This window comes from Aquarana catesbeiana, linkage group LG04, assembly GCF_042186555.1.
Source record: "Aquarana catesbeiana isolate 2022-GZ linkage group LG04, ASM4218655v1, whole genome shotgun sequence".
Lineage (NCBI taxonomy): Eukaryota > Metazoa > Chordata > Amphibia > Anura > Ranidae > Aquarana > Aquarana catesbeiana.
Genome location: NC_133327.1, coordinates 296,704,884 through 296,732,742, shown reverse-complemented (window position 1 = coordinate 296,732,742; position 27,859 = coordinate 296,704,884). Strand labels below are relative to the sequence as shown.

The 27,859-nt window shown below is 43.7% G+C and overlaps 1 protein-coding gene across 2 annotated transcripts in view; it reads right to left on the bottom strand.

Annotated features, from left to right (window-relative positions):
• LOC141140011 (isoaspartyl peptidase/L-asparaginase-like) overlaps positions 1 to 27,859 on the bottom strand; it is a 185,396-nt gene that overhangs the window by 97,953 nt on the left and 59,584 nt on the right. For both annotated transcript variants that reach the window (XM_073626720.1, XM_073626721.1), the window contains exons 2-3: positions 26,368 to 26,574; positions 14,970 to 15,112 (exon numbers count right to left, since the gene is read on the bottom strand). In XM_073626720.1, the coding sequence (XP_073482821.1) occupies positions 14,970 to 15,112; positions 26,368 to 26,574 (350 nt within the window). The remainder of the gene's footprint in view (positions 1 to 14,969; positions 15,113 to 26,367; positions 26,575 to 27,859) is intronic.

Sequence of the window (27,859 nt, the reverse complement as noted above, 5' to 3'; positions counted from 1 at the left end):
GCCCGTGACATTTCTCCCCTTTCGGCAGGAGACTAACACAGGAGGAGACCCCAGACGGGTTGACTCCGAAGTTAGTAAACAGCTCCAGTCCTCTACTGCCTGTACCCACACAGTACCCCAAACAAATTATCCCAAACAGTGTATTACTCACCCAGCCATCCTCTGCCTCTCTCAGAGAACATATCTGCCGCTGGGGAGAGGCCCGGATTGGCTCTTCTCCCTGGAATCCTTTCTGCCGCTGGAGAGAAGACAGGGGGACTGGGCTCACTCCATCCTGCTGTTGGGGATCTGGGCCGACTGCCCAGCATCCCTGGGGTATACAGGTGGGGACTGAAGCCCCATCAACTGACACCAGATCAAGCTGCAGTTGTGAGGTGATGACTGCATTCTCTCCTTGGACCTCCACAATTGCTGCAGGTGTGGGGCAGAGGTCTTGGACCCTCTGTCCGGTTGCCAGCACTTCTGCTGGGGGTTTGCCAGGTGGTTCCTCCTCTACAGAAACGTCTATTAAATCCCCAGTCTCTGGAATTGGTAAAAGTGTGGGACAGAGGTCTTGGACCCTCTGTTCAGTTACCAGATCTTCAGCTGGAGAAGTTTGTTTTAACTCCGTAGATGCTGCTGGCAGAAAATCACATGTCCCTGTCAGTGTTGTGGGAGAAAGGCTGACTACCTCTTCTCCCAGGAAGGCTGAAGCCACTGATGGTGCTGGGCAGAACACAGTGAACTTTGGCCCTGATAGCAGCTCTTCTGCTGGAGGCTCATCAGGTTGTTCTTCCTCAGCAGAAAAGTCTATCAAATCCCATGCCTCTGCAACCGATGTCTGGGAATAGAGGTTCACCATCTCCTGTCCATGGAACCCAGAAGATGTTATCATTTCTGGACAGAGGTTAGCAGAGCTCTGCCCTGTTGTCAGCACTTCAGGTTTGGGGACGGCAATCTCTGGATTTTCCACTGCCGATTCTCTGGCATGCTGCTGAACTTGTTCTAGCAGTTTCCTGTATGCCCTTTCCAGATGCTGTTCCTTCCTTAGCAAATGGTCCAGATCAGGTTTGAGCTCTGAGACCCCTGCAAGACTGAGCATAGACTCTCTATAGTCTCTCATGTCCTCAAGGTCAGGTTCCCCCTCATCGCCAAACATAAAAAGATCTGTAAGGTTCTCCCACAGCAATCCAGGGCCGCCAAAGTCATATCTCTCCGGAGAGCATTCTGTTGTCTCCCCTAAATATCCCTCCTCTGCGTGCCATTGCAGAGCCCGATAACGATTGTCCAGCTCTATCTCCTGCTGGACCAACCTGTCCAACTCAGTCACCCATTGCTCCTGGGGCTGCTCTCCCAGGAATGCCATCCGCAATGCCCGTTGGTCACTGGCCCGTTGCTCTTGGGTTGGAAAGCACTTGCCCTGTTTTATACCAGCGAGACGGAGGGCTGCATTCCAGAGCTCCACCCGAATCAGCTGCCTGAGCTCCAGGTATTCATCCTCAGACACAGTCCTGGTATACGTTGAAAGGATGATCCGCAGCAGCCCCGGGAATTCTGATGCCAGGTCCATATCTCCGCTGGGGTGACTGAAGTCTGCTATGCTGATCTTGGATCCAGTTGGAGGTTTGGATGTCCCAGACTTCAGACTTCAGGAAGCTTTCCCGCTGCTTGCCACCAATGTCACGGAACGCCCCACACTCCGCTTGAGTGCTTTCGTCATATACCGCTTCCTAAGTTCTGGAACACGAGTCCAATGGATCTGGCTATAGGAACCCCAAGAACTAGACAACACCAGTCTTGGAGTACATCAGAACTGCCTTTATTTTGAGATCTCACAGACCTTTTTATATCAGGGATGACTCAAAGCTAACCTAATTAACATGACCTAATTTACTACAAAATGTACCCAGACCAGATGACAGTCTTGTGGGCACCGGGCTTCACACATTAATACAATTAACAATACAAACAACAATCTCCCCCCTCCTCAGCCTAGACCATTCGTCTATTAGCCAGGGCTGGTGGCTAATGTGATCAGCTCTCTCAATTAACATAAACACATGTTGATAACACCAGCATCTCCTCACAGGATGTGTCCCAGCAGAATGAATCAGTCTTATCAGCAGGGGGCTGCTGGAGGAATCCCCCCTCCCTCTTCAGGGACACAAATATACAGTAAGGAGTCCCCATACAATATATACATGACTGAGTCCGATTAATACAGTTCAGACTGGATTTCTCATTCACCTCAAATGCTAGGGCCCATAATCGGTGGGCAACAGGCTTGCACACAGTCCTCTCCAACAGCCTCCGCTCTGGCCATGCCCGTGACAGGCCTTATCCCCACAACCCTTGCCCGGTGGTTGTGGGGGTCTGTGGGCAGGGGCTTATCAGAATCTGGAAGCCCCTTTAACAAAGAGTACACCCAGATCACGCCCCCCCCTATGTGAATTGGTAAGGGGTACATTGTAGCCCTAACATTTCACAAAAAGAACGTGTCAGAATGTTAAAAAAAACCACAGGAGATGGCTTGGGACAAGTCCTTTATTAAAAATAAAAAAATAAAAAATAAAAAAGAGATTTGAGCGATGTAATCCAATAAATCCATGCTCCTACTTCAGCGATGTAATCCAATTCTCGATCTCCAGTGATGGATGATCTCCAGCGACTCCAGCGAGGAACACGCACAGGATCCTGCCTCCACCGTAGGCACCCAGCCAACGCCAGCGCTAGCTTGACAGCTCTTATGTAGCTGAGGGTGGGGCCACCCATCACATGACCCCATCCCCCTCTGACAAGGGGAAGCGTCGGGGTTTCCCAGTGACGTGCACAAGTGACCCCGTCCCCCTCTGATGCAACGGGAATCCTTCAAGCAATCCATGTCTCCTCTCCTCTGACAGTACAGGGATTTGTGTGTTTAGACACATAAATCCCTGTGCTGGTGCTTGTGCACACGATCGCGCTTTGGTCGGGCGCCGATCGTGACCACCGGCCATGCGCATCAGGTTCCCCACCTCTGGCGGCTCTTAAAGGAACCCTGTACCTGTATGGGGTTTCGCGCAGCGGTGCCATTGTTCCGCAGTATGTGTACGCAAGCCGGTCGGGAACTGTTTAAGGAATTATGGATCATTACTGAATTGCAATGTTCTATTAGTTAACTTTCTTTTAGAATTGCAAATTTGTTTGGAGTAGTATCTGTAGCTCTGTAACTTTGGAGTAAAGTGTAAGCAGTGATCAGTTCATAAAATCAAGTCATCTAGCCATACAGTCAGGTCCATAAATATTGGGACATCGACACAATTCTAATCTTTTTGGCTCTATACACCACCACAATGAATTTGAAATGAAAGGAACAAGATGTGCTTTAACTGCAGACTTTCAGCTTTAATTTGAGGGTATTCACATCCAAATCAGGTGAACGGTGCAGGAATTACAACAGTTTATATATGTGCCTCCAACTTTTTAAGGGACCAAAAGTAATGGGACAGATAAACAATCATCCATCAACCTTTTACTTTTTAATACTTGGTTGCAAATCCTTTGCAGTCAATTACCGCCTGAATCTGGAACGTATAGACATCACCAGACGCTGGGTTTCATTCCTGGTGATGCTCTGCCAGGCCTTTACTGCAACTGTCTTCAGTTCCTGCTTGTTTTTGGGGCATTTTCCCTTCAATTTTGTCTTCAGCAAGTGAAATGCATGCTCAATTGGAGTCAGGTCAGGTGATTGACTTGGCCATTGCATAACATTCCACTTCTTTCCCTTAAAAAGCTCTTTGGTTGCTTTCGCAGTATGCTTCGGGTCATTGTCCATCTGTACTGTAAAGAGCCGTCCAATGAGTTCTGAAGCATTTTGCTGAATATGAGCAGATAATATTGCCTGAAACACTTCAGAATTCATCCTGCTGCTTTTGTCAGCAGTTACATCATCAATAAATACAAGAGAACCAGTTCCATTGGCAGCCATACATGCCCACGCCATGACACTACCACCATCATGCTTCACTGATGAGGTGGTATGCTTTGGATCATAAAAAGTTCCTTTCCTTCTCCATACTCTTCTCTTCCCATCACTCTGGTACAAGTTGATCTTGGTCTCATCTGTCCATAGGATGTTGTTCCAGAACTGTGAAGGCTTTTTTAGATGTTGTTTGGCAAACTCTAATCTGGCCTTCCTGTTTTTGAGGTTCACCAATGGTTTACATCTTGTGGAAAACCCTCTGTAGTCACTCTGGTGAAGTCTTCTCCTAATTGTTGACTTTGACACACATACACCTACCTCCTGGAGAGTGTTCTTGATCTGGCCAACTGTTGTGAAGGGTGTTTTCTTCACCAGGGAAAGAATTCCTCGGTCATCCACCACAGTTGTTTTCCGTGGTCTTCCGGGTCTTTTGCTGTTGCTGAGCTCACCGGTGCATTCTTTCTTTTTAAGGATGTTCCAAACAGTTGATTTGGCCACACCTAATGTTTTTGCTATCTCTCTGATGGGTTTGTTTTGTTTTTTCAGCCTAATGATGGCTTGCTTCACTGATAGTGACAGCTCTTTGGATCTCATATTAAGAGTTGACAGCAACAGAATCTAAATGCAAATAGCACACTTGAAATGAACTCTGGACCTTTTATCTGCTCCTTGTAAATGGTATATGAGAGAATAACACACACCTGGCCATGGAACAGCTGAGCAGCCAATTGTCCCATTGCTTTTGGTCCTTTAAAAAGTGGGAGGCACATTTACAAACTGCTGTAATTCCTACCCCGTTCACCTGATTTGGATTTAAATACCCTCTTCTGCAGTTAAAGCACATCTTATTTATTTCATTTCAAATCCATTATGGTGGTGTATAGAGCCAAAAAGATTAGAATTGTGTTGATGTCCCAATATTTATGGACCTGACTGTATACTGTATCATTTGACTATCTGAGCATACCAAAAATACCATTAGCTTTTATGATATTTGTATCAATTTCTATAGTTCTAACCATGTGTGTTGCTCAAATATCATCTTGATGTTGAAACTATTTATAATTTTTAGTCATTTCTTTTAAGCCCAATTGATTTATTTTTTCTTTGACAAAATTTGTATTGCATCGAAGTGTTACAATACCCCAACCTTTTGTTAAATCTGTTCAATAAGTGCAATAAAAACCTGTTGATCTTGCCAGAAATCTGGTGAGTTCATATCTTCCTGTGCATTTTTCCTCTACTATGCTGACAGCTAAAAAAGTGTTCTCAGCCCTGCCAGTTTACCCCTCTGAAATACAGAACATCTTTATATTCTATAGAGAATCCTAAGGTACAAGCAGCTCCTCCATAGATACAGTACAGTGAGCGAGTGAGTGTTGTCACCCTGGAACAGGTAGCATGTTATTTGCAGGATCACCAGGTGAAAACAGAAATAGAAAAAAGCCTGAAAAATGAAAACAAATGCAGCCACTGCATCTAAGGACTGACAATATGTACAATTTTTGTTCTTCAATGTAAAAACCTTTTAAAGCCCAACTCTGGTCAAATATATACCTCACACCAAAACAACACCGGGGGCCGATGGCCAGCTTAGATGAGTATATCTTGCTTCACAAAGTAAGACCTGGTTAACATTAGTGCAATGAGTTTAAAATGAGTTTTGAACGTGATTTGAAGTGCGATTATGCAATGCCAGGGTTATGCGATCTTTGTGTATGTGCTTTGCGATTCTCATGTGCTTTTACAGCTGTGTGTTTTTGGACATTTTTGTGACTTGGGGGCAACTACTACTACTACACTGCTACTACTAATACTACTACCACTCTGGAAAGGAGGAGAATAGTTCAACAAAAAAACATACCGACATTTCATCAAAAAACACATATATATGCATTATTAATACATTTCCATTCAATTCTATGGGCCACAAAAGCATCCCGCATTGCACCAAGTAGCACAGGACCCTTCCCCAAACTTGTATCACAATCATGCTGCATTCATGTGAATGGCCACTATTGTTATCTGATTCTGTGCGAATCAAGCCATATTAGAAATTGCAGTAGTGTAAACCAGGCCTAAGGGAAATAAAATACCCAGGATGGGTGAGAGGGGGGGGGGGTGAGAGGGAATCTTATGTTTGTTCAGAGTTCAGCTTTAAACAAGGAGACTTGTGAGTTGGAATATATTGTACTAGACTGTCACCCTGACTGAAATGGCAGCAGCTTTACCACTATACATAAATAAAGAAATAAATAAAATACCTTAAAGGAGTTGTAAAGGCAGAAGTTTTTTTTTATCAGAATGCATTCTATGCATTCAGATAAAAAGCCTTCTGTGTGCAGCAGCCCCCCTCAGCACCCCCTAAAACTTACCTAAGGTCCCTCTCTGGCCAGCGATGTCCATGAGCCATCCGAGAGTCTCCCTCCTGATTGGCAGAGACACAGCAGTGGTGCCAATGGCTGCCCCTGCTGTCAATAAAAGTCAGCTAGCCAATCAGGGGGGAGAGGGGGTGGGGTAGGGGTCGGGGATTCGTGTCTAGACACGGAGCTGTAACTGGGCTCGGGTGCCCCCATAGCAAGCTGCTTGCTCTGGGGGCACTCAACAGGAGGGAGGGGCCAGGAGCACTGAAGAGGGAACTGAGAAGAGGAGGATCTGGCTGTTCTCTGTAAATCCACCACACAGAGCAGGTAAGTATAACATGTTTGTTACTTTTATAGGAAAAAATCAAGACTTTACAATCACTTTAACCTTTGAACAGCATTATTTAGGAGGTTACTATTTACAAAGATAAGTGAACCTCCACTCAGTTCACCCAATTCTCATTCATCTTTCAGTTAGTGGTATGATTATCCACAGGAACTTTTATATATATTTTTTGCAACAGAGTAAAATGCTATCTATAATTGTTTCAGACACATTTCATCCCTGTGTAACCAAAACACTTATTATATGTGGCAGCACTACAGCAGCATCCTGAAATTCCAATAGCAGCAGTATCATGACCTATCATCAAAGTAAGCCAGCAATAAAGAAAAATAACAGAAAAAATACATTTTATCATAGATTTTTCTCTGTGGTGTGTGGCAGAAAAATGTAATCAGTACTATTAAAGCTAAACTCCAGGCACAAAAACAATAATTTATATATATATTTCTCAACAGCCACAGATTGATATAGAAATCTATTTTGTGTGCACCCCCATGCTTCAGGGGGCACAACTAAAGCAGGCGGGAGCCTCTCCTGCCTCTGCATCGCTCAGCCACATCCTAGCAGAATACATAGTTAGAGCATTACTCTACTTGTGCAAACAGTGGCCCTCTGCTATGGTGTCAGTGTGACAGTTAACTGCTCTGTATTAAAAGTTTAACACCTGGGTGAACTCTAATAATTGCACATAGAGAATGGCCTTCTCCCTATGTATTCTTCATCGATGAGATATCAGTTTGACAGCTCGGGTACTGCTCTGCATTTATTCATAAATGAAAACTACTATTCTAGCTTTTATTCTTGATTTACTAGTAGGCGTGGATTGAAAAATAAATAAAGAAATAAATAAGATTTTAGGCAACATTTTAGTCCCTTATTAACCCTTAGGGCCAGTTCACACTATATGCAGTGACTGATGTTTTACCGCATGGTCACCTCATTGTTTCTTATGTGTCCTATTCACACTACAATGCAGCCCAGTGCTGAGCTGCAGCGTGCTGAGATAAAATACAGACATGCTACAAATTATTGCAGCACACTGGCCCGAATCGCACTGCAATGTCAGGCAGTGCAGTGCGCCATCTGACATTGCAGTGAATGAAGTGTACGTTTTGTACACTTTAAATAAAACTTGCTCAATCGCGCACCACACTGCCCCCTAGCCAGCCATGCAAAGCAGCTGGGGAGCTGAATTGCTCTGGCTGCTCTGCAATTTTACTTCATAACTATATTACAGTGTAATTTTTATGGTGTCCAGATGCACATAACGTCAGGTAAAGCAACCTCACTGTCAGGTCACCTGGGACCAGGTGACAGATGCACTCTGTAGGAGTCGGAAGTGCACTGCTAAGGTAGTGGACCCTAGGACTGACTGCTGCGGATTGAACCCTGGAAGGTTCAGGAAGTAGGTCTACAGGATAACTAACATGGATCCCAGTGGGAGCTAGAGCATAGATTCCCCCCAGAGCGCGGAGTCTAAGAGCCAGCGGGTGTTCACCAGAGCCTCTAGTGGTGAGGATGGACTTTGCTGCAGAGTCAAGAACAGGCCAAAGTCGGTAACAGGAATCAGATGTAGGAAACACAGTAAGTACGCACAGAGGCTAACACACAATGGTTGATCAGCACTGCTGGTTTGCAGTGCACAGGTTAATATAGGGTTCCCTGATAGGGCCTGGGGTGGGGCCATGCTTAGAGGAGAGGTTATAAAACCAGTCAGGTGAGAGGCAGCTGGTCTTTAGAGATGAACACATGGAGACAGGTAAGCTGACAGAGAAAACTCTATTGCATAACCATGACACTCACAAGTGAAAAAAAAGTTTATATAAATTGTTTATATTTATATTTTATTTAAAAAAGTAATGCTTTGTTGCCATTCATGCATTTTAGAGGCTAAAAAAAAAACCATATTGACTAGGTATGCGTGGTGCAGTATTTTTTTTTCTTACCTCCTAGGTTAACTGCCTATATCTCTGGATCTTTTGTTTGTGTTGGCATGGATTTTTTAAATAAATAACTCTTGTATTGTTGCATTATAAGCTTTGTTCAAATTGCCCACGTTTGTGGCAAATGTGTTTAAAAAAAAAAAACTACTAGTATATTGTTTATTTATTGTTTTAATTTAATTTACTCTTGTAAAAAAAATTACAAATTTAGCCAAATTTACAAACTTATGACAGGTCCACACTCTCTGCTCTATGGGCTGCCAGGAATAAATGGACTCCGCTGTCCGTTTACACCCGACTGCCCTCTGATCCAATCCACCGAGACAGAGGAGAACAGATCCCCTTCTTTTTCTTAGCAGACCGGATTAGACCGGAGGTAGGCAGGTGCAGTTTACACCTACCAATTCTTAGGAGTGAATGGAGCGTCCAATCAAGTGGATCTGATTAGACCGTTCCTGTGAAAGGGGCTTAATGCGGCGTACACACGGGCGGACTTTTCGGCCGGACTGGTCCGACGTACTTTCCGACGGACTATCAACAGACTTTTGATGGACTTCCGACGGACTTTTTAACGAACGGACTTGCCTACACACGATCACACCAAAGTCCGATGGATTCGTACGTGATGACGTACACCGGACTAAAATAAGGAAGTTGATAGCCAGTAGCCAATAGCTGCCCTAGCGTTGTTTTTTGTCCGCCGGACTAGCATACAGACGAGCGGATTTCTGGGTCCGGCGGAGTTACGACGTAAAGATTTGAAGCATGTTCCAAATCTAAAGTCCGTCAGATTTTCAACAGGAAAAGTCAGCTGAAGGTCCGATGAAGCCCACACACGATCGTATTGTCCGCCGGACTCGGTCCATCAGACCAGTCCGGTTGAAAAGTCCGCCCGTGTGTACGTGGCTTAAGAAGTCTTATTTCCAACAACAGCTAGTGAACAATTCAAATATTAAAAAACAACACACATGTTTCTGTAAGACCCACAAATTATTTAGAACACCTCTTAGATATAACTAAATTAATGAAAACAACACATTTCTACTCTGTAGAGATTTTGCCACTGGTAAAAACAAAACGCTCTAAAGGACTAGTCTGCAGTTACCATGCCTCTTTGTTCACAACCAGAGTTCCACTTTCTGGGCAAAATTTGGTGTCATGTTAGTTCAGCAACTCTTTGCAGTTTCCCAGACTCCAAAATGTATTCTGCAGCGCAAATGAGAAAATTATATACAACTTATTTCTGGTGTGTAGAAAACGTATTGTTTTCCTTGTTTTCCTTATTTCCAAGTAACATACACTATATTGTCAATAGTGAGATGCCTGCCTTTACATGCACATGAACTTTTATGGCATCCTAGTCTTAGTCCGTAGGGTTCAATATTGAGTTGGCCCACCCTTTGCAGTTATAACAGCTTCAACTCTTCGGGAAAGGCTGCCCACAAGGTTTAGGAGTGTGTCTATGGGAATGTTTGACCATTCTTCCAGAAGAGCATTTGTGAGGTCAGGCACTGATGTAGACGAGAAAGGTCTGGCTCGCAGTCTTCGCTCTAATTCATCCCGAAGGTATTCTATCTGGTTGAGGTCAGGACTCTGTGCAGGCAAGTCAAGTTCCTCCACCTTAAACTCGCTCATCCATGTCTTTATGAACCTTGCTTTGTGCACTGGTCCAAATCAATTGGTGGATGGGGGATTATGGTGTGGGTTTTTTTTTTCAGGGGTTGGGCTTGGCCCCTTAGTTCCAGTGAAGGGAACTCTTAAGGCTTCAGCATACCAAGACAGTTTGGACAATTTTATGTCCCCAACTTTGTGGGAACAGTTTGGGGATAGCCCCTTCCTGTTTCAACATGACTGCATACCTGTGCATAAACAAGGTCCATAAAGACATGGATGAGCGAGTTTGGGTCGCTGACCTCAACCTGTGGCATAAGAGATTTCAGATCACCAGACCACTGAACCGATTGCGTGGGCACTGACAGTTATATCACCCATGGAGATAAATACAGTGGGGACCGGAGAAGGGTGTGGAGGGTGTACAATATTAGTTAACCCTTTAATATATTCTGAAAAAAGTGAACTAGCCCTTAAAGTTTAAATAAAGCATTTTTATGTTTGTTTTGCTGTTAGAGAGATTTCCTCTCCATTCTTGTCCTTTTTTTCCGAGACATGATGTGAAGGAATCTCTCCAATTAAGCTTTTGACTGTAGAAAAACCTGACAGGAGTTCTAATCCTTTCTCACTCTACCAAATGACATAAATAAACGGGTATAGATACACTTTACTGTAGAGTATTTTTCACACTGCAAGATAGAAGTAAGGAATATATTTTCCTTTAAACTGAGGTTTGAAGATGCTCATGCTCCCTAGATGGTCACAGAGGTTAAAGGGGTTGTAAACTAGGGGTGCGCATCTTCACTGGTCTCACGGTTCAATTTGATTATGATTATCTGGTCAACGATTCGATTCGATTCCGCGATGCATCACGATACATTACGATTACTGATGTGCTCCCACTTCTGCTTGGGCTGCCTAGGCGGCCCTTCCTCCCTACAATTTTCCAGGACACATCACAGGTCTCAGAAGATTGCCTGGCTATGCAGGACAGCGCAGTGAGACATGCGCACCCAGCTGTGAAGCTGCAAGCTGTCACAGCCAGATGCCCACAGTAGTATTGCCAGCGCCGTGGACAGGCAGGGGAGAGAATGGAGGGTTTGGGTGGCCACATCGCTGGATTGTGGGACAGGTGAGTGTCTTTTTATTAAAAGTCAGAAGATACACTTTTTTTGTAGCTGCTGACTTTTAATAAACAAAAAATTCACTGAAACTCTTTCTTTGAATTAAAAATAACCTCACTCCTTTAAAGCGGAGTTCCACCCAAAAGTGGAACTTCCGCTTTAAGCACTCCTCGCCTCTTAACATGCCACATTTGGCATGTCATTTTTTTAGGGGGGAGGAGTGTGTGTCCTCTTTTTAGTGGGACTTCCTGTCCCGACCGCCTAGGTGACTCCTCCTCTCGCCCTAGGCGGCCACTCCCTGCCAGCGATCTTCTGGGACACAACACAGGTCCCAGAAGATTGGCGGGCCAATGGCAGACCGCAGTGTGGCTCGCGCAGTGTGCGCCCGGCCGTGAAGCCGTAAGCTGTCACGGCCGGGTGTCACTGCCCACAGTAGATATGATGGCGCTGAGGAGAGGAGGGGAGCGAAGCGAGGCTCCATGTGGCCGCATCTATGGACTGTGGGACAGGTGAGTGTCTGTTTATTAAAAGTCAGCAGCTAAACTTTTTGTAGCTGCTGACTTTTAATAAACTAAAAAACGGGTGGAACTTTAAATAGTGCACTAACACTAATCCGGTGCACTACAGGGTACAGGAATTCACACACACGGCTGCTGGGAGGTCAGGAGGGATTAGAATCTGCAACTGACAAACAGCCCTGTGAAGTTCCCTGTACTACTGTCTCTGAGCTGACATTTCTCTGGGCTCGCCCGTTTGCACCTTCCAGCACACCAGGAGTTAACACAGTGGAATGTGCAAACAGGGGGGGTTTGAGCCAGGGAAATGTCAGCACAGAGCACGTGTTGGAGCCAGTGTAAGTAGAGTACAAACACATTTGTACTCTACATACTGCTGTTAAAATACCTGTAGCTATCAGATCAGAAGAGAGGCGGGTGGGGCTGACGTCAGGAGAGACGTGAGAGGAGGCTGGCCGTATGTGGCAGTCACATGAGCAGCATAAACAGTTATACACAGACTAAGAAATGAGGTATGAAGCTGCATATATTTTAAAAAACACATACAGTGGTGGCCACTTAATGGATTATAACTGCATTTATTACAAAAGTTATTTTGACAGACACGCTCAGAGCGCTCTTCCAGGAGGGGTGGGGCAAGTCAGGATGACATCACCCGACATCAATTTTTCAGGTCTCATGCATCGATGCGGCATCGGGGACACCCAAATTGCGATGCAGCGATTAAATTCCGCACCCCTATTGTAAACCCTCGTTTTTTGTTTTTTTTAAATAACAAACATGTCATACTTACTTCCACTGTGCAGTTCATTTTGCACAGAGTGGCCCTGATCCACCTCTTCTGGGGTCCCCTGGTGGCGCTATCAGCTCCTCCCGCATCGAGAAACCACCTAGGAAAAGCGCTCTCCTTGGGGGTGTGCGGGCGCGCTCCCGACACAGACACAGAATGCTGGACTCGGCCCACCCCCCAGTGCCTGCATCATTGGATTTGATTGACAGCAGTGGGAGCCAATGGCTGTGCTGCTATCAATCTATCCAATTGAGAGCCGAGACAACAGGGAGAGAGGTAGGAACGAACGGGCTCAGGTGAGTAAAACGGGGGGGCTGGGGTGCAGTCACTGTCAGAAGTTTTTTCACCTTAATGCATAGGATGTTCGTCGGTTATTGCCAAATCATTAGGTAGATCGCCATTCTGCTAGTAGGGAAGGCATGTATCCTGTGTTCCTGAAAACCACTAGTAAAAGCACCTTCTATGCCCCCCTAGTAAAAGCACCTCCCACACAGTACACAAACACTGGCTAGGCACACAATTAACCCTTTGATCACCCCTGATGTTAACCCCTTCCCAGCCAGTGTCATTAGAACAGTGACAGTGCATATTTGTTATCACTGTATTAGTGTCACTGGTCCCCTAAAATGTGTCAAAAGTGTCAGTTAGTGTCTAATTTGTCTGCTATATCGCAGTCCCGCTATAAGTCGCTGATCGCCACCATTACTAGTAGTAAATAAATAAATAAATAAAAATTCCATAAATATATCCCATAGTTTGCTATAACTATAGATGCTATAACTTTTGCACACACTAATCAAATATACCCTTATTTGGATTTTTTTTACCAAAAATATGTAGCAGAATACATATTGGCCTAAATTGATGAAGAAATTTGATTTTTTACATATTTTTATATGATATGTTTTATAGCAGAAAGTAAAAAAATTAGGTATTTTTTCTAAATTGTTGGTCTTTTTTGTTTATAGTGCAAAAAATAAATCAAATACCACCAAAAGAAAACTGTGGGAAAAAAGGACATCAATTTTATTTGGGTACAGCGTTGCATGACTGCCTAGTTGTCACCTAAAGTAACGCAGTCCCGTATCGCAAAAAATGGCCTGGCCATGAAGGGGCTCTTGATTCTGGAGATCAAGTGGTTAAAGTACATGTTTGCCCAGATTATGTACTTTAAAGTATTTACAGTACATATGCTGATAAACCGTAAAAGGACTCTAAAAAGAGCCCTTACTGACTAATCATTTAAAGATCAAAGACTATAACGTGGGATTTCAGTCAGTTTCTAACAGCTCCGAACACCTGCTGTTTGTATGCATTAAAAGTTTGGAAGGCTGCCATGTCCTTTGTGCAAGATAAACAAGGAGTTAGAAACTGTGATTTCAACGCCTTTGTTAAAGTTTTTGAAAATGATTTCCTCCACAGTGCCTGAAGTTACAGAGGTCAATATTGGAGTTAGATTTTGTTAATTTTTTGTGGATCCAGCTGAGCATATCAAATTTAGTTTTACTAGGGTACTAGCACTTTTTTTTAAAGGATTTTACTAGGAACTAGCACTTCCACTCATTTTTCTATAGGCATTATAGGCATAATATGTCTTTGGTGTCACACCTGAGATCCTCGATACCTAATTTAATTTGGAGACAAGGGCAATCTTTATAAGTAAAGATCTATAATATTTTTGAGGTTTGGTTTTTACCAAAGGTTTGTTACATTAGGCTCATTTCTTTTTAAAGCTTACATTTGATTTGTTCAACTATCTATTGAGATCAAGTGTGGCTGTAACCTTTTTGTGTGCTGTAACATCGATCTATAATCTCAGTGCTGCATATGTACTAGTTATTTGAATATAGCCCTTTAAGATCAGTGGAAGTTCTGCTTCTCTTATCAATTCAGCTGTATCTGATACCAGTCATGACTAATGATGTGCATAACCCTAGTGCAGATTGTCACTCCCACCTCTATTAAGCCCATGGGAGGGTGAAACGCGTCAATGGGAGTGGCATATGGGAGGACACTAGCTAAAGCCGATCTTCACATGAACTATCACAAGGGTGCCGCTTCACTCTCTTTTGTTGGATAGTCAATGAGGACTTGTTTTCCATCTTTTTTCTGTTTATTAGGAAAATGCTTCCATGTATATAGGCTGGACACAGGTACACTTTCATGCCTTTGCATCATACCTTTATGTATTCAGCTCAAAAGAGCCTATCTATAAAATGTAGTTTAAAAGTGCAGTTGTCTTGTCAAAGCAAATGCTACAATACACATAGTTCTTTTATGAAAAAGTCAGCATTGACTGTTGTCACATACACCAATAAAAAACGTAGCCTACTGTACCTTCTCCATAACTGTGCGTGCAAACATGACAGGGTTAGCAATATTTTTGATGCAGGAAACTGCACCTACAGCAAGATTTCTGCCATCCATTATAATTGCATCAAGTTCCACATCGCCCTCTGCATTCAGCACAGCACCATGACCTGTAAAAAGCAATTCAGTTGGAAAGAAAAGAAAGCATTACTGCCCTAAAGCATTGGAAAGATATTAGAAAAACAATTTTAGAGGTATTTACTACAAATATCCTGGCAGCTATTAGACTTGATTACAGTGAAAAATATTTGCTCTTAGTGTCACAAGCTTTTAAGTAAATATAATGCTTTTGGCAACATACTAATATCATTGCACTGTTTTAGTCATAAATGTGGTGTCTTGTCTTTTACATCAAAATATCTGCAGGGCACTGGATTCTTCATGTACCAGCATACATTTGTTGGCTAGTATATTTTCCACCAAATGATTTTGCAGCGAGAAGCAGGGATGACAGAACCATTCAAGCAACATTAAAGTATTTTAAAATATGAAAGATTCTGCTGCTAGCAGGACCATAAAAATAAGAGCAAAGCTAAATTGCAAATTGCATTCTTTATTATTTTTTCATTTTTGGATTACTGTTATAAAACAAAATCACTGGCCCAAATGCAACTATTCACTGTCACTGATCCAAAGCAACCAATCAGATGATATTATACTGTATTTGAGAGCAAGTCAGGAATCAAAAGTCAAATACTAAAGGTGTTCCCCTTTGGCATATCTGGGCTCGACCAAAGTCAATTTGGATAGTGATAACTACGGGCACCAGCTGTCAGTACAATATCTGGCAAGAGACATATGTTCTAATGGAGCATATCTGTTAAATTTCTTTTGTTCATCTCACAGGCTCAACAAAATATATCTATGTGTATATGACCAGCTTGTTGCTATGTTCTAAATCCCTACTTTGCATTTAGCCCAGTGCTCTAATTCAGGCCATACACAATTCGAATTTCGGCTGGTTCCTGCTGAACTGGCTGAGATTCGAACCTTTTTTGGGCAGGCTGAATGTACCAAGTTGAGTACAACCAGCATGCTGGGTTTTATCTGTGATTATCACTAGCTGCTGCTATAGCCTCTAGCGATAATTACTGTCTGAAGACCCGAAGCAGACAATGGCTCGGCAGGAGGGATTCCCCCATCAACACTGTCTGTGTTAATGGGGGAATCAAGCTAATTTCTTTCCTGCAACCCACTTTCCAGCCTGCTGCCTGCACTGATCCTTTGCCTGTTTGGTGATCTGTCTGAACTGGGCCATTTGCACAGCTGATGTTCCTGTGGAACCCCAGTCCCGGCCATCCCCTGCAAACAACTACACTTCTGGAACCACAGGAACTATTTTGTGCATCCTTTCTTCAGCCTGCTGTACTTTCTGTCCAGTTAAATTGGCATTCCTGGTGACACTACACTAACTATATTCCCTGACCACTCTTAGATGACTATTACAGTACATTGGTTTTGATACAATTGGTTCATCTGTGTGCTAGACCAGATAAAATGTCTGGTATAAAATCAGTCCAGATTGTGAAAAAAGTCTCATACGTGTGGAAACCCATACTCGGGAGGAGAAGTAGAATGTGTTTTTTTGTAATTCTAAGTATACCTATGCTGTGTGTGAGATTATCTTATTAAATTGTCAACTTTAAGTAAAAAAAACAAATAAATTATTTTCTTTCTGTTTTTTCAAAAACTTGTGGCAGAAAAATTAAGACTTCAGAACATTCACATCAATAAATCAGAAAATAACTTGGGGTCATTAGGTGGGTGTTTTCACTGCCTGGGTGCCCCAGGGCCTCATAAAATATGATAGGTAGTCCGGAAAATGGATGTGTAATTTAGGTACTCCTTAGACTTTGGGCCCTTCTGTGTGGCTAGGCTGCAAAAAAGTCTTATGCATGTGGTATCGCTATACTTGGGAGGTGTATCAGAATGTGCGTTGGGGTGTATTTCTAAGTATGTGAAGTATGCCTGTGATGTGTGTTAGAAATAGCTTATTAATTGGTAACTTTGTGTAAAAAAATTAATTTTATTTTCTTTCCTGCATCTTCCAAAAACTTTTGGCAAAAACGTACATTTTCAAAAGACTCACTAATGCCTTTCAGAAAATACCTTGGAGTGTTTGCTTTCCAAAATGGGGTCATTTTGTGGGTGTTCCCACTGTCCTGGTGCTCCAGTGCCTCCAAAAATGTAATAGGTAGTCAGGAAATTAGATTCATAACTTGTGTGTAATTTATGCTCCTTGAAAGCTCAAAAGTGTTTCTTGGATTTTGGGCCTCTATGCAATTAGGCTGTGAAAAACTCTCACACATGTGGTATCTCCATACTCAGGAGGAGGTGTAGGAGAATATGTTTTGGGGTGCAATTATAAGTATGCTTATGTTTTGTGTGATAAATAACTTGTCAATGACAACAAAAAGTAAAAAAAAAACAGTAGTGATTAAATACCACTAAAAGAAAACTCTATAGGCTCTTTCACACAAGCATTGAAAAAAAAAATGGTTGGGTTGCGTTTTTAACACTTTCCAAACTCCTATTAATGCCACTCAAAATTGTTAAAATAGGGAGCAGATGAATGTGTTAACACTGCAGCGCTAGCATTACTTTGCGCTGCGGTGAGGCAAAAGTAATAAGTAGATTGGCAGGCGGTGATGCTTTGCAACTGCCCTTATTCACTTCTACTGAAATGCACCACAAGTAAAATAGCATTTACAGTGTGTTTAAGGTACTGTTCCAAACCTCAAAAGTTATAATTTCTCATTTTAGCTTTGTACAAAATAAAAAAAAACATCTCACAGGGCTTTTGAGGAGTGTTGCAGACGCAACTTGAATGCTTGTGCAGCACATCCAAATGCATATTAACGCTATAGGTGTGATAGTACATTTTAAAGCTGCTTTAGAATTCAACACCTGTCTGAAAGAGCCCTATCTGTTTCAGAAAATGATAAAAATGTAATTTGGGTACAGTGTTGCATGCCTGAGTAATTGTCTTTCAAAATGTGACAGCGCTGAAATCTGAAAATTGGTCTGGGCAGTGAGGGGGTTAAAGTGTCTTGAGGTGCTTAAAGTGTAGTCAAGTCAGTCAGGATTTTCTAATTCAAAGTAACTAGGGTATGTCACAGACTGTTTAGCTAGCTTAATTTCATTCTGTCTAGCAAGTTGTATCTTTAAAAATGCTATTTTATTTTGGGGTCTCATAATTATATATTTGTAATCAGCTTTCAGTTGTTTGCTCTTCTTTGCAGACACATCTTCCCTTGTGTTGCATATGTCTTTGCTTTCATTTCCAATCCATTACAGCAAAATATTGCATTTTGTATTCCTCTTTATGTGCTTGAAAAATGAACTTTGAAGATCAACATGTTGTGTAATATGCTTCATGCCTTTGAAATATTTACAACTCCTCAGTTCCTGCTGGGCTGTTTTATGCCACCAAACTCAGTTTTCAGGAGTTTGAAATCTCTTGAATATATCCAACATCTAACCATAACAAAGACAAGTCCCAACATAAACACATAGAACCATTATAGTGGTATATACTGTATATATATATATATGGGTATATACCAGTGTTTCTCAACTCCAGTCCTCAAGGTGCCCCAACAGGTCATGTTTTCAGGCTTTCCATTATTTTGCACAGGTGATTTGATCAGTTTCACTGCCTTAATTACCACCGCCGTTTCATGTGAGGGAAATCCTGAAAACATGAACTTTGGGGCGCCTTGTGGACTGGATTTGAGAAAAACTGGTATATACAGTATATAGTGACGACTTGGGGGTTGCTTAAAGCGGGATTCCGGACAGCTAAAAAAACAACAGCTACAAACACTGCTGCTGCTGACTTTAAATAAGTTGACTTACTTGTCCTGGGTGCCCACGATGTCGGCCGCCCGAGGCTGACCCGTCCCTCGGTCCGGGGACCGCCATCCTAGGTAAGGGAAACAGGCAGTGGAGCCTTGCAGCTTCACTGCCAGTTTCCTACTAAGCACGCGCGAGCGGCGCACTGATCTGTGAATGGCCCATGTTTTTCTGGGAACACACACAGTTCCCAGAAGGCAACGGGGCCGCTCAGCTAGGAGCAGAACACGCCGCAGAATAGGAACAGGCAGATTAGGAAGACTGCCTAGCAACAAGGGTTCAGGTAAGTTTAAAAAATTTTTTTTTCAAATGTTTTTTTTTTTATTTTTTAGGATTTTTGGTGCAATTTTTTTTTTTCAGGGTGACCCTCCACTTCCACTCAAATGTAGCGCTTACTAGTGAGTTCATTCCACACCAGATATGCCTTTTTAGTAGGGTTGCAACTAACGATTATTTACATAATTGATTAGTTGGCCGATTTATTGTTTCGATAAATCAGTTAATCGGATAATATCCTTAAAAAAGGTGCGGTGCATAATTCAGTTAATATGTAAAGTAAAAAAAAAAAAAAAAGGCAATTTATTCTTGAATATCTATATGCAGTAGTAAATATAAATAATCAACTATATGGTCAGGGAGCAAAATCTCTAATCCACTCTGAGCATAACAGACAGAAGAGATATACTGTATATGCTATTAGAGATTGAATCTGGTAAATATCATCAGACTCAGAGATAAAAAAAAAACAAAAAACTGTTTTGCCGATTTTCAGACAGAACTGCAATATATTATATGCTGGCCATACAAAAACAATGTCTTCCTTCAAAAATAAATATAATTTTAAGAACGTTCGTTTGATTTTCTAACCATTAGTGGGGTCAAATTGATGTTCTTTTCAAACACGGTGATGGGAAAATTTGAAGGAGCAGAATAGAAAACTTCTTGGTCGAAGGAATTTTCAGACCATGTATGTGTTTTTCATTAAGAAATTACACTCATTTTAAAACTTAAAGTAAATGTTCAAAGCAAATTACATTTTCACAACATTCTTTTATTCAGCGAATGTACAAACATTTTTCTTATGAATATTCTCGTCTGAAAATCGATACGTGTATTGCCAGCTTAAAGCTCGGTTCACACCTATGCAGTTTGCTTTTGATCTGTTTCTACACTGCTTTTTGAATGTGCAATTTTGCTGCGATTTGTGTTTTGCATTTTTTTTGTTTTTGTTTGGCCAATTTGTTGTTGGGCAGATTAAAAGCCGCAAATTGCTGCAAAAACGCACTACATGCTTTTCTGCAGCTTCTCCATTGAAGTGTAATGAACCAAAAAAAGCATCGTTTTGCATTGAAAAATATGCAGCGGCTGAAAAAAGCATAGATGTAATCGTGTCCCATAGGAAAGCATGTTAAATGAACTGTAGTGTATTTCTGCAAAAAGCACCAAAAAACATATGCTTGTGATCCAGTTCTAGGACATTTAGTAGCAGCAGCCTTTTTTTTTGTATCACCTGTCATAGTGGGGTTAAAAAAAAATAGCCCTTTTTTTTAACAAACATGTTTCACTTACCTGCCCTGTGCAGTGGTTTTGCACAGAGCAGCCCTGATTCTCCTCTTCTAGGGTCTCCCACCAACGCTTCTGGCTCCTCATGCCTTCAGAGTGCATCAATAGCAAGCTACAAAGTGTAATATAGAGTGCCCCTATAGCAAGGTAAAAAACTTCTGACTTTAGAACCACTCACTTTCTGCCCAGGACTACATGTCCCATAAGGCATTGCTCCTTACACATTCATATTCACAAGTTCTCAGGCACTTACTGACATGTATGGATGTAGTACTGAGCTGTATGTGTGCTGCACTGTGTCTTCTGACATGTATGGACGGTGTACAGAGCTGTATGTGTGCTGCACTGTATTTCCTGATATGTAAACAAATAATGCATTCTGTATGCAGGCCGATTAATCGATTATGAAAATAGTTGACAACTATTTTCATAATTGATTAGTTATCGATTAATCGATTAGTTGTTTCGGCCCTACTTTTTAGGGCTTCAGGGGTTAAGTTGCATAACCAGTCTCTCTCACATTTGTAACAGCAACAGTCTTACCATTGCACTTGTCAGGTATTGCAATCTTCTTTTGCACATGTTGCTTCAGGAATCATTTCTCTGCGGCACTTTCCCTGGTGTATTTTTCCATGCGGCTACAGGATAAAACAACAGACTCCCAGGCATCCCAGCTCTCTTTGTGGGAACACTGAGCCACCTCTCTCCTCCATCCAGGCAAAACCTTTCCTCTCTCGTCCTCCCAACAACACTTTGCCAGTGCTCGCCACTTGGCTGTACCGGCTCTTCTCAAACCCATCTGTCATGACTCTTGTTATGCATACCCAATAGTCCACAGACAGCCCAGACTTGCCTCTTCTGTGTTGCTATGGGCAACAACAACCATCTCCCGGGTATGGACAACCACCTGCTCTCCCCTTGAACTGAGGGATGGCTTGCTTTCATCTTTCACTTGATCTAATGCTGCCAGATGCCATTTGCACCGGTCCACATCAGACTCAAAAACAGGCTGACTCTCTTGCCTGTGTGGGGCTTGCTTGGGCAAAATCCCCTCCATCAATAACAGCCTTTCTCTCATTTCAGCATACATCACTTCCTTTTTGCGTTTTGACCTCCCCATCACTGCAGTCAGGCATACAATGGATTTTTAACACAGTTCCTTGAACGGATCAAAACTTTTTTTTGGAGTACTGTCTTTTTAAGGGCTGCAACACACAAACAGACTCCATTTGCAGGCACACACTGCCAAGCACAAACAGTTTCTAGCAAACTCACTGTTTTGGTATGCACAGATACATTCTGTCACAAATGGAGCATCAGAGCTCCATTTGTGACAGCTTGGGGGTTGTTTAACTCAAATGTAGTGCTTACCAGCAAGTTCAGTCCATGCCTGATATGCCTTTTCAGGGCTTTTTCTGCCCACTTTTACTTAGGGTACTTTCGCACTGGGGCGAGGGTCCGTTAGCGGTAAAGTTCTGCTAGTTTTAGCAGTGCTTTACCATCGTTTTAGCAGCACTTTTTGGACACTAACGGGGAGCTTTTGACCCCTGCTAGCGGCCAAAGAAAGGGTTAAAAGCGTCTGTGTTGCGGGGCTTCGGAATCGCTTTTCAGGCACTTCAAATTCATTTCAATGGGCAGGGGCGGTGTGGGAGCGATGTATACACCGCTCCCACACCTCCCCAAACATGCTGCTTGCAGGACTTTTTTTCCCATCCTGCAAGAGCACCGCCCCAGTGTGAAAGCACTCAGGCTTTTCCACTTGAGAGATGCTTTTCAGGCACTTTAAAGGCGCTATTTTTAGCGCTAAAATGCCTGAAAAGCGCCTCAGTGTGAAATGGGTCGAAAACAATAAATAAAAGTTCACAGCATTCAGCTTCCTTTGCAGAGGTTTCCACCATCAATACATAATTAACAATATTCAGCCACCTGGCTCTCTTTAACAGCACCATTGCTCAGGCCTCGTCCCTCAGTCCTCCTGACCATCTAAGACAACATCCCAGTGCTCAGGCACAAATGCTGTACCTCTGTCAGCTCTTTGTCTCTTTTGCGACATCTCCCTGCTGCTCTGTCTCTCTTGGACCTCTACCTGTCCTGTCCCGGACAGCACTGTGCTGACATGCACACCTCTCTGCTCTCTAATGCTGACTCTCCTAAGAACCCAGCAAACACCTGCAACATCAGTGTGCCTGTTTGCTGCAAAATCTATCTATCTATCTATCTATCTATCTATCTATCTATCTATCTATCTATCTATCTATCTATCTATCTATCTATCTATCTATCTATCTATCTATCTATCTATCTATCTATCTTTTTTAAGACAAACTTTCATTACATCCTGCTGTAATCGTGCTGATCCTGATGATTACAGAACAACCCTGAGTGGGGCAGATCCTAGTGCATCCTAATATTAAAGGACTCGGAACCTTCTTGATCCTGTCAGTGGCAGTTGGCTTAATGGCTCACTTCATTAATTAATCTTTATCATTAATGCTGGAAATGTCACTTTAATTAAGATATCCAAATTATATTTACTACAGACTCCTTATACCTTTGGCTAGTACCTCCCTTATCAAAGATTTCCAAATTTGGGAAGACTTAGGTTAACCACTTCAATACCAGGCAATTTTACCACCTTCCTGCCCAGGCTAATTTTCAGCATTCAGCGATGTCGCATTTTGAATGACAATCATAATGCAACACTGTACACATAACAATTTTGTATCATTTTTTTTTTCACACGAATAGTTCTCTCTTGAGTCAGAAAGAGCCTTATGCCGCGTACACACGGTCGGACTTTCCGGCATACTTGGTCCGGCGGACCAGAGTGTGCCGGACAATCCGCCCGTGTGTAGGCGCCGGCGGACTTTTCCGGCGGACTTTTTCCCAAAAGCCCGCCGGACCTAGATTTGAAAAAAGTTTTAAATCTTTCCGCCGGACTCAGTTTCGGGCGGAAAGTCCGCTCGTGTGTGTGCTGGTCCGACGGAAAGCCCGCTCGTGTGTATGCTGGTCCGACGGAAAGCCCGCTCGTGTGTATGCTGGTCCGACGGACCAGATACGACACGAGGGTAGGGTATTGCATCTCGCGCTCGCTGCAATAGGAAAAACACATTTTCCTATTGCGGCGAGCGCGGGGCATACCAGGCCCTTAGGTCTGGTATGGATTATAAAGGGAACCCCCTACGCCGAAAAAACGGCGTAGGGTCCCCCCTAAAATCCATACCAGACCCCGATCCGAGCACGCAGCCTGGCCGGTCAGGAAGGGGGGTGGGGACGAGCGAGCGCCCCCCCCCCCTCCTGAACCGTACCAGGCCGCATGCCCTCAACATGGGGGGGTGGGTGCTTTGGGGGAGGGGGGCGCCCTGCGGGGCCCCCCACCCCAAAGCACCTTGTCCCCATGTTGATGAGGACAAGGGCCTCTTCCCGACAACCCTGGCCGTTGGTTGTCGGGGTCTGCGGGCGGGGGCTTATCGGAATCTGGGAGCCCCCTTTAATAAGGGGGCCCCCAGATCCCGGCCCCCCACCCTATGTGAATGAGTATGGGGTACATGGTACCCCTACCCATTCACCTAGGGAAAAAGTGTAATAAAACACACTACACAGGTTTTTAAAATATTTTATTAAACAGCTCCGGGGGGGGGGAGATCTTCCTCCGGCTTCGGGGGTCTTCTTCCGGCTTCGGGGGTCCCTGCGCTTCATCTTCTCCCGGCGTCCGGTTGGTTCTTCTCCAGTTCTTCGGCCGGCTCCAGCTCTCTTGCCAGCAGAGGTCCGGACTCCTGGGCTTCTGGGCTTCTGGGCTTCTGGGCTTCTTCTCTTCTCTTCTCCAGATGTTGACACGACGCTCTCTCCGGCTGGACTGCTCTCCGAGGGCTGCGTTGTGACTTATATAGGCGGAGACCCCGCCCCCTTTTGATGTCACAGTCCCTGGGCATGCTGGGACTGTGACGTTTTAGGGGGCGTGGTCAACATCACCCAGTGACCACGCCCCCTAAAACATCACAGTCCCAGCATGCCCAGGGACTGTGACATCAAAAGGGGGTGGGGTCTCCGCCTATATAAATCACAACGCAGCCCTCGGAGAGCAGTCCAGCCGGAGAGAGCGTCGTGTCAACATCTGGAGAAGAGAAGAGAAGAGAAGAGAAGAAGCAAGAGAGCTACCTGAAGACAGCAGAGGAGCCGGCCGAAGAACTGGAACACCGGGAGAAGAACCAACCGGACGCCGGGAGAAGATGAAGCGCAGGGACCCCCGAAGCCGGAAGAAGACCCCCGAAGCCGGAGGAAGATCTCCCCCCCGGAGCTGTTTAATAAAATATTTTAAAAACCTGTGTAGTGTGTTTTATTACACTTTTTCCCTAGGTGAATGGGTAGGGGTACCATGTACCCCATACTCATTCACATAGGGTGGGGGGCCGGGATCTGGGGGCCCCCTTATTAAAGGGGGCTCCCAGATTCCGATAAGCCCCCGCCCGCAGACCCCGACAACCAACGGCCAGGGTTGTCGGGAAGAGGCCCTTGTCCTCATCAACATGGGGACAAGGTGCTTTGGGGTGGGGGGCCCCGCAGGGCGCCCCCCTCCCCCAAAGCACCCACCCCCCATGTTGAGGGCATGCGGCCTGGTACGGTTCAGGAGGGGGGGGCGCTCGCTCGTCCCCACCCCCTTTCCTGACCGGCCAGGCTGCGTGCTCGGATCGGGGTCTGGTATGGATTTTAGGGGGGACCCCACGCCGTTTTTTCGGCGTAGGGGGTTCCCTTTATAATCCATACCAGACCTAAGGGCCTGGTATGCCCCGCGACGGGGCTCGCAAGGTGTCAATCTCGCCGATAAAAGCGGCAAGATTGACATCCTTTTCTAGTCCCGTCGCACCTGAGTCACGTTCAAAATGAACGGACTTGTCCGTGTGTGGGCAAGTCCGTTCATTCTGAAAGTCCGCCGTAACTCCGGCGAAAGTCCGTCGGAAAGACGGGCGGACTTAGCCCGCCGGAAAGTCCGGTCGTGTGTGGGCAAGTCCGTCCGTTTTAAAGTCCGGCGCACCTGGCGGACAAAGTCCGTCGGAAAGTGTGCCGGACCAAGTAGGATAGAAAGTCCGACCGTGTGTACGCGGCATTATTTTTATCACTTTGGCCAATCACAGCTAGCAACAGAATTGTATACTATGGATGACATGAAAGAAAGCCATCTATTGTTTACAACTCTCATGTATTCTGCTGTGACTGGTCACAGCAATCACATGGTACTGGCAGCTGGCCAGTACAGTGATCAGTCATCGGCTCAGCCTGTGTCCTCCCAGAACAACAGTGCTCCCGCCTGGTTGTCATTGTACTATAGGCCAGACGAGAAGGTCTTAAACAAGCCATATTTTAGGCAGTTTTCTTTAATTGAACCATGTGTTCAAGGAAAGAAAATTGTTGAATTCCCCTATCAACACAGTCAGTGTTTTTTGGAGAATCCCTCCTGCCTCGCTATTGTATTCTGACAGCTGGAGGTTTCCCCACCATCAGAATACAATGATCACTGCCACCAGCAAAAAAAAAAAAAAAAGGCTGGTTTTACTGAAGGCAATTGATAGATCAACTTCAATACAACTAGCCTGCTCATAGATGGATTGAAAATTGTCTGTTTTCTGCTGAACCGACCAAATTTCGATCTGTCTATGGCTGGCCTTGGGCTTCAAGATTAAGATCTTGTGCAGGTACCCAAATATTTTGCATGATAACAAAATTTGAGAACATCAAATTTAAAAATTTCAACAAATAACAAATTCACTGACAGGCTGCAATTTGGTATTTAGAAGCCTCAATTTCTCACAGACTTTACATTTTCCAATTGCTGGCTGATACATACCTTAGTCATTTTAGAAATCAAAGCTAGTATTAAAGACCCTTTTACACATTTTCTTATTAAAACATGATAAAGAGGAAGCAATATTCACATTTCACAGAAACATACCTGCATCAAATACTGGGTTGTTTTCCAGCATTTGCACAGCACATTCCACAGCTTGAACAGCTCCTCCTCCATTTGCTAGTACAGAAAATCCACGCTTTGCTGCATATCTAACACCATCCTTGCTGCTCTCTGCCAGATCATCTGGTATTGCCCATGCTCCTCCGTGGACTACAATAACTGGCTTGATGTCCATTTTCTGTATTTGAACTGGAAAAAAAAAACATATTTTTCAGAAAAAGGATATCTAATATATAGTATAATATATACAGTAAATACACTCACCGGCCACTTTATTAGGTACACCTGTTCAATTGCTTGGTAAAACAGATTGGAGACATCATGGTAATCTGTGTCAGCCTCTTTTATATAATTTGTTATTTATTGTACCTTCTTGCAGAGCTAACCAACCAATGCTGTTATTTTACATACTAACACCCCCCATGCTAGGCAAATACTGTTTTATTTTTACCCCCCTGTCCCTCCCTTTTCCCACACCATCTACCCTGTGTTTCTACAAGCACCCTTCTCTCCCACTTCCCCATTTGACTTTCTCTATTTTCTGGTTAAATTGATTTGGGAGTGGGAATCAGTAGGTGTTCTATTGCTCTGCATGCACCCAATGCAAATAGATGATACTGAGGATCTGGTGGCTATATAACCTTTATTTCATGTTGCACAGGAGATTCTACATGTAATGCCCTTGTATTGTAATGGCTAGCTTTAAAAATTGCGATCATTTATCGGTCAAAGATATTGTACCCTTCTTTATTGTTTATTCTGCTATGCACCTACATTGTTAAAATGCTGATTTTAGTAAATTGAGTTAGAAAATGGACTGATGGCTCTGGGCTTCATGTACAAAAACAGCTTATTGTCAAAACAAATCTATATTTTTCACAAAAAAAAGGTCAGTTTAAACTTTGTTTGCTATAGAAATAGATTGTAATCTCTTTGAAGGACAATAGCAAAGTATTGTGACAAACTTTTAAATCCTTTATTTATTATTGTTGGCAAGTTTGTTACTCTAAGGATGAACCGACTTGCTTAATGTCGCGTACACACGGTCGGACTTTACGGCAGACTTTGCCCGGCTGACTTTTCGACGTACTTTACGACGGATTTTCTGAATGAACGGACTTGCCTACACACAGTCCACCAAAGTCTGTCGAATTCGTATGTAATGACGTACGACTGGACTAAAACAAGGAAGTTCATAGGCAGTAGCCAATAGCTGCCCTAGCGTGGCTTTTTGTACGTCGAACTAGCATACAGACGAGCGGACTTTTCAACCGGACTTGATTTTGACGGATTAATTTAAAACATGTTTCAAATCTAAGTCCGTCCAACTTTTGAGAAAACAAAGTCCGCTGGAGCCCACACACGATCGAATTGTCTGACGAAATCCAGTCTGCCGGGCAAAGTCTGCCGTAAAGTCCGCTCGTGTGTACGCGGCATAAGTGTAAGAAAACCAGCGCGGGGCATATGCGCATGT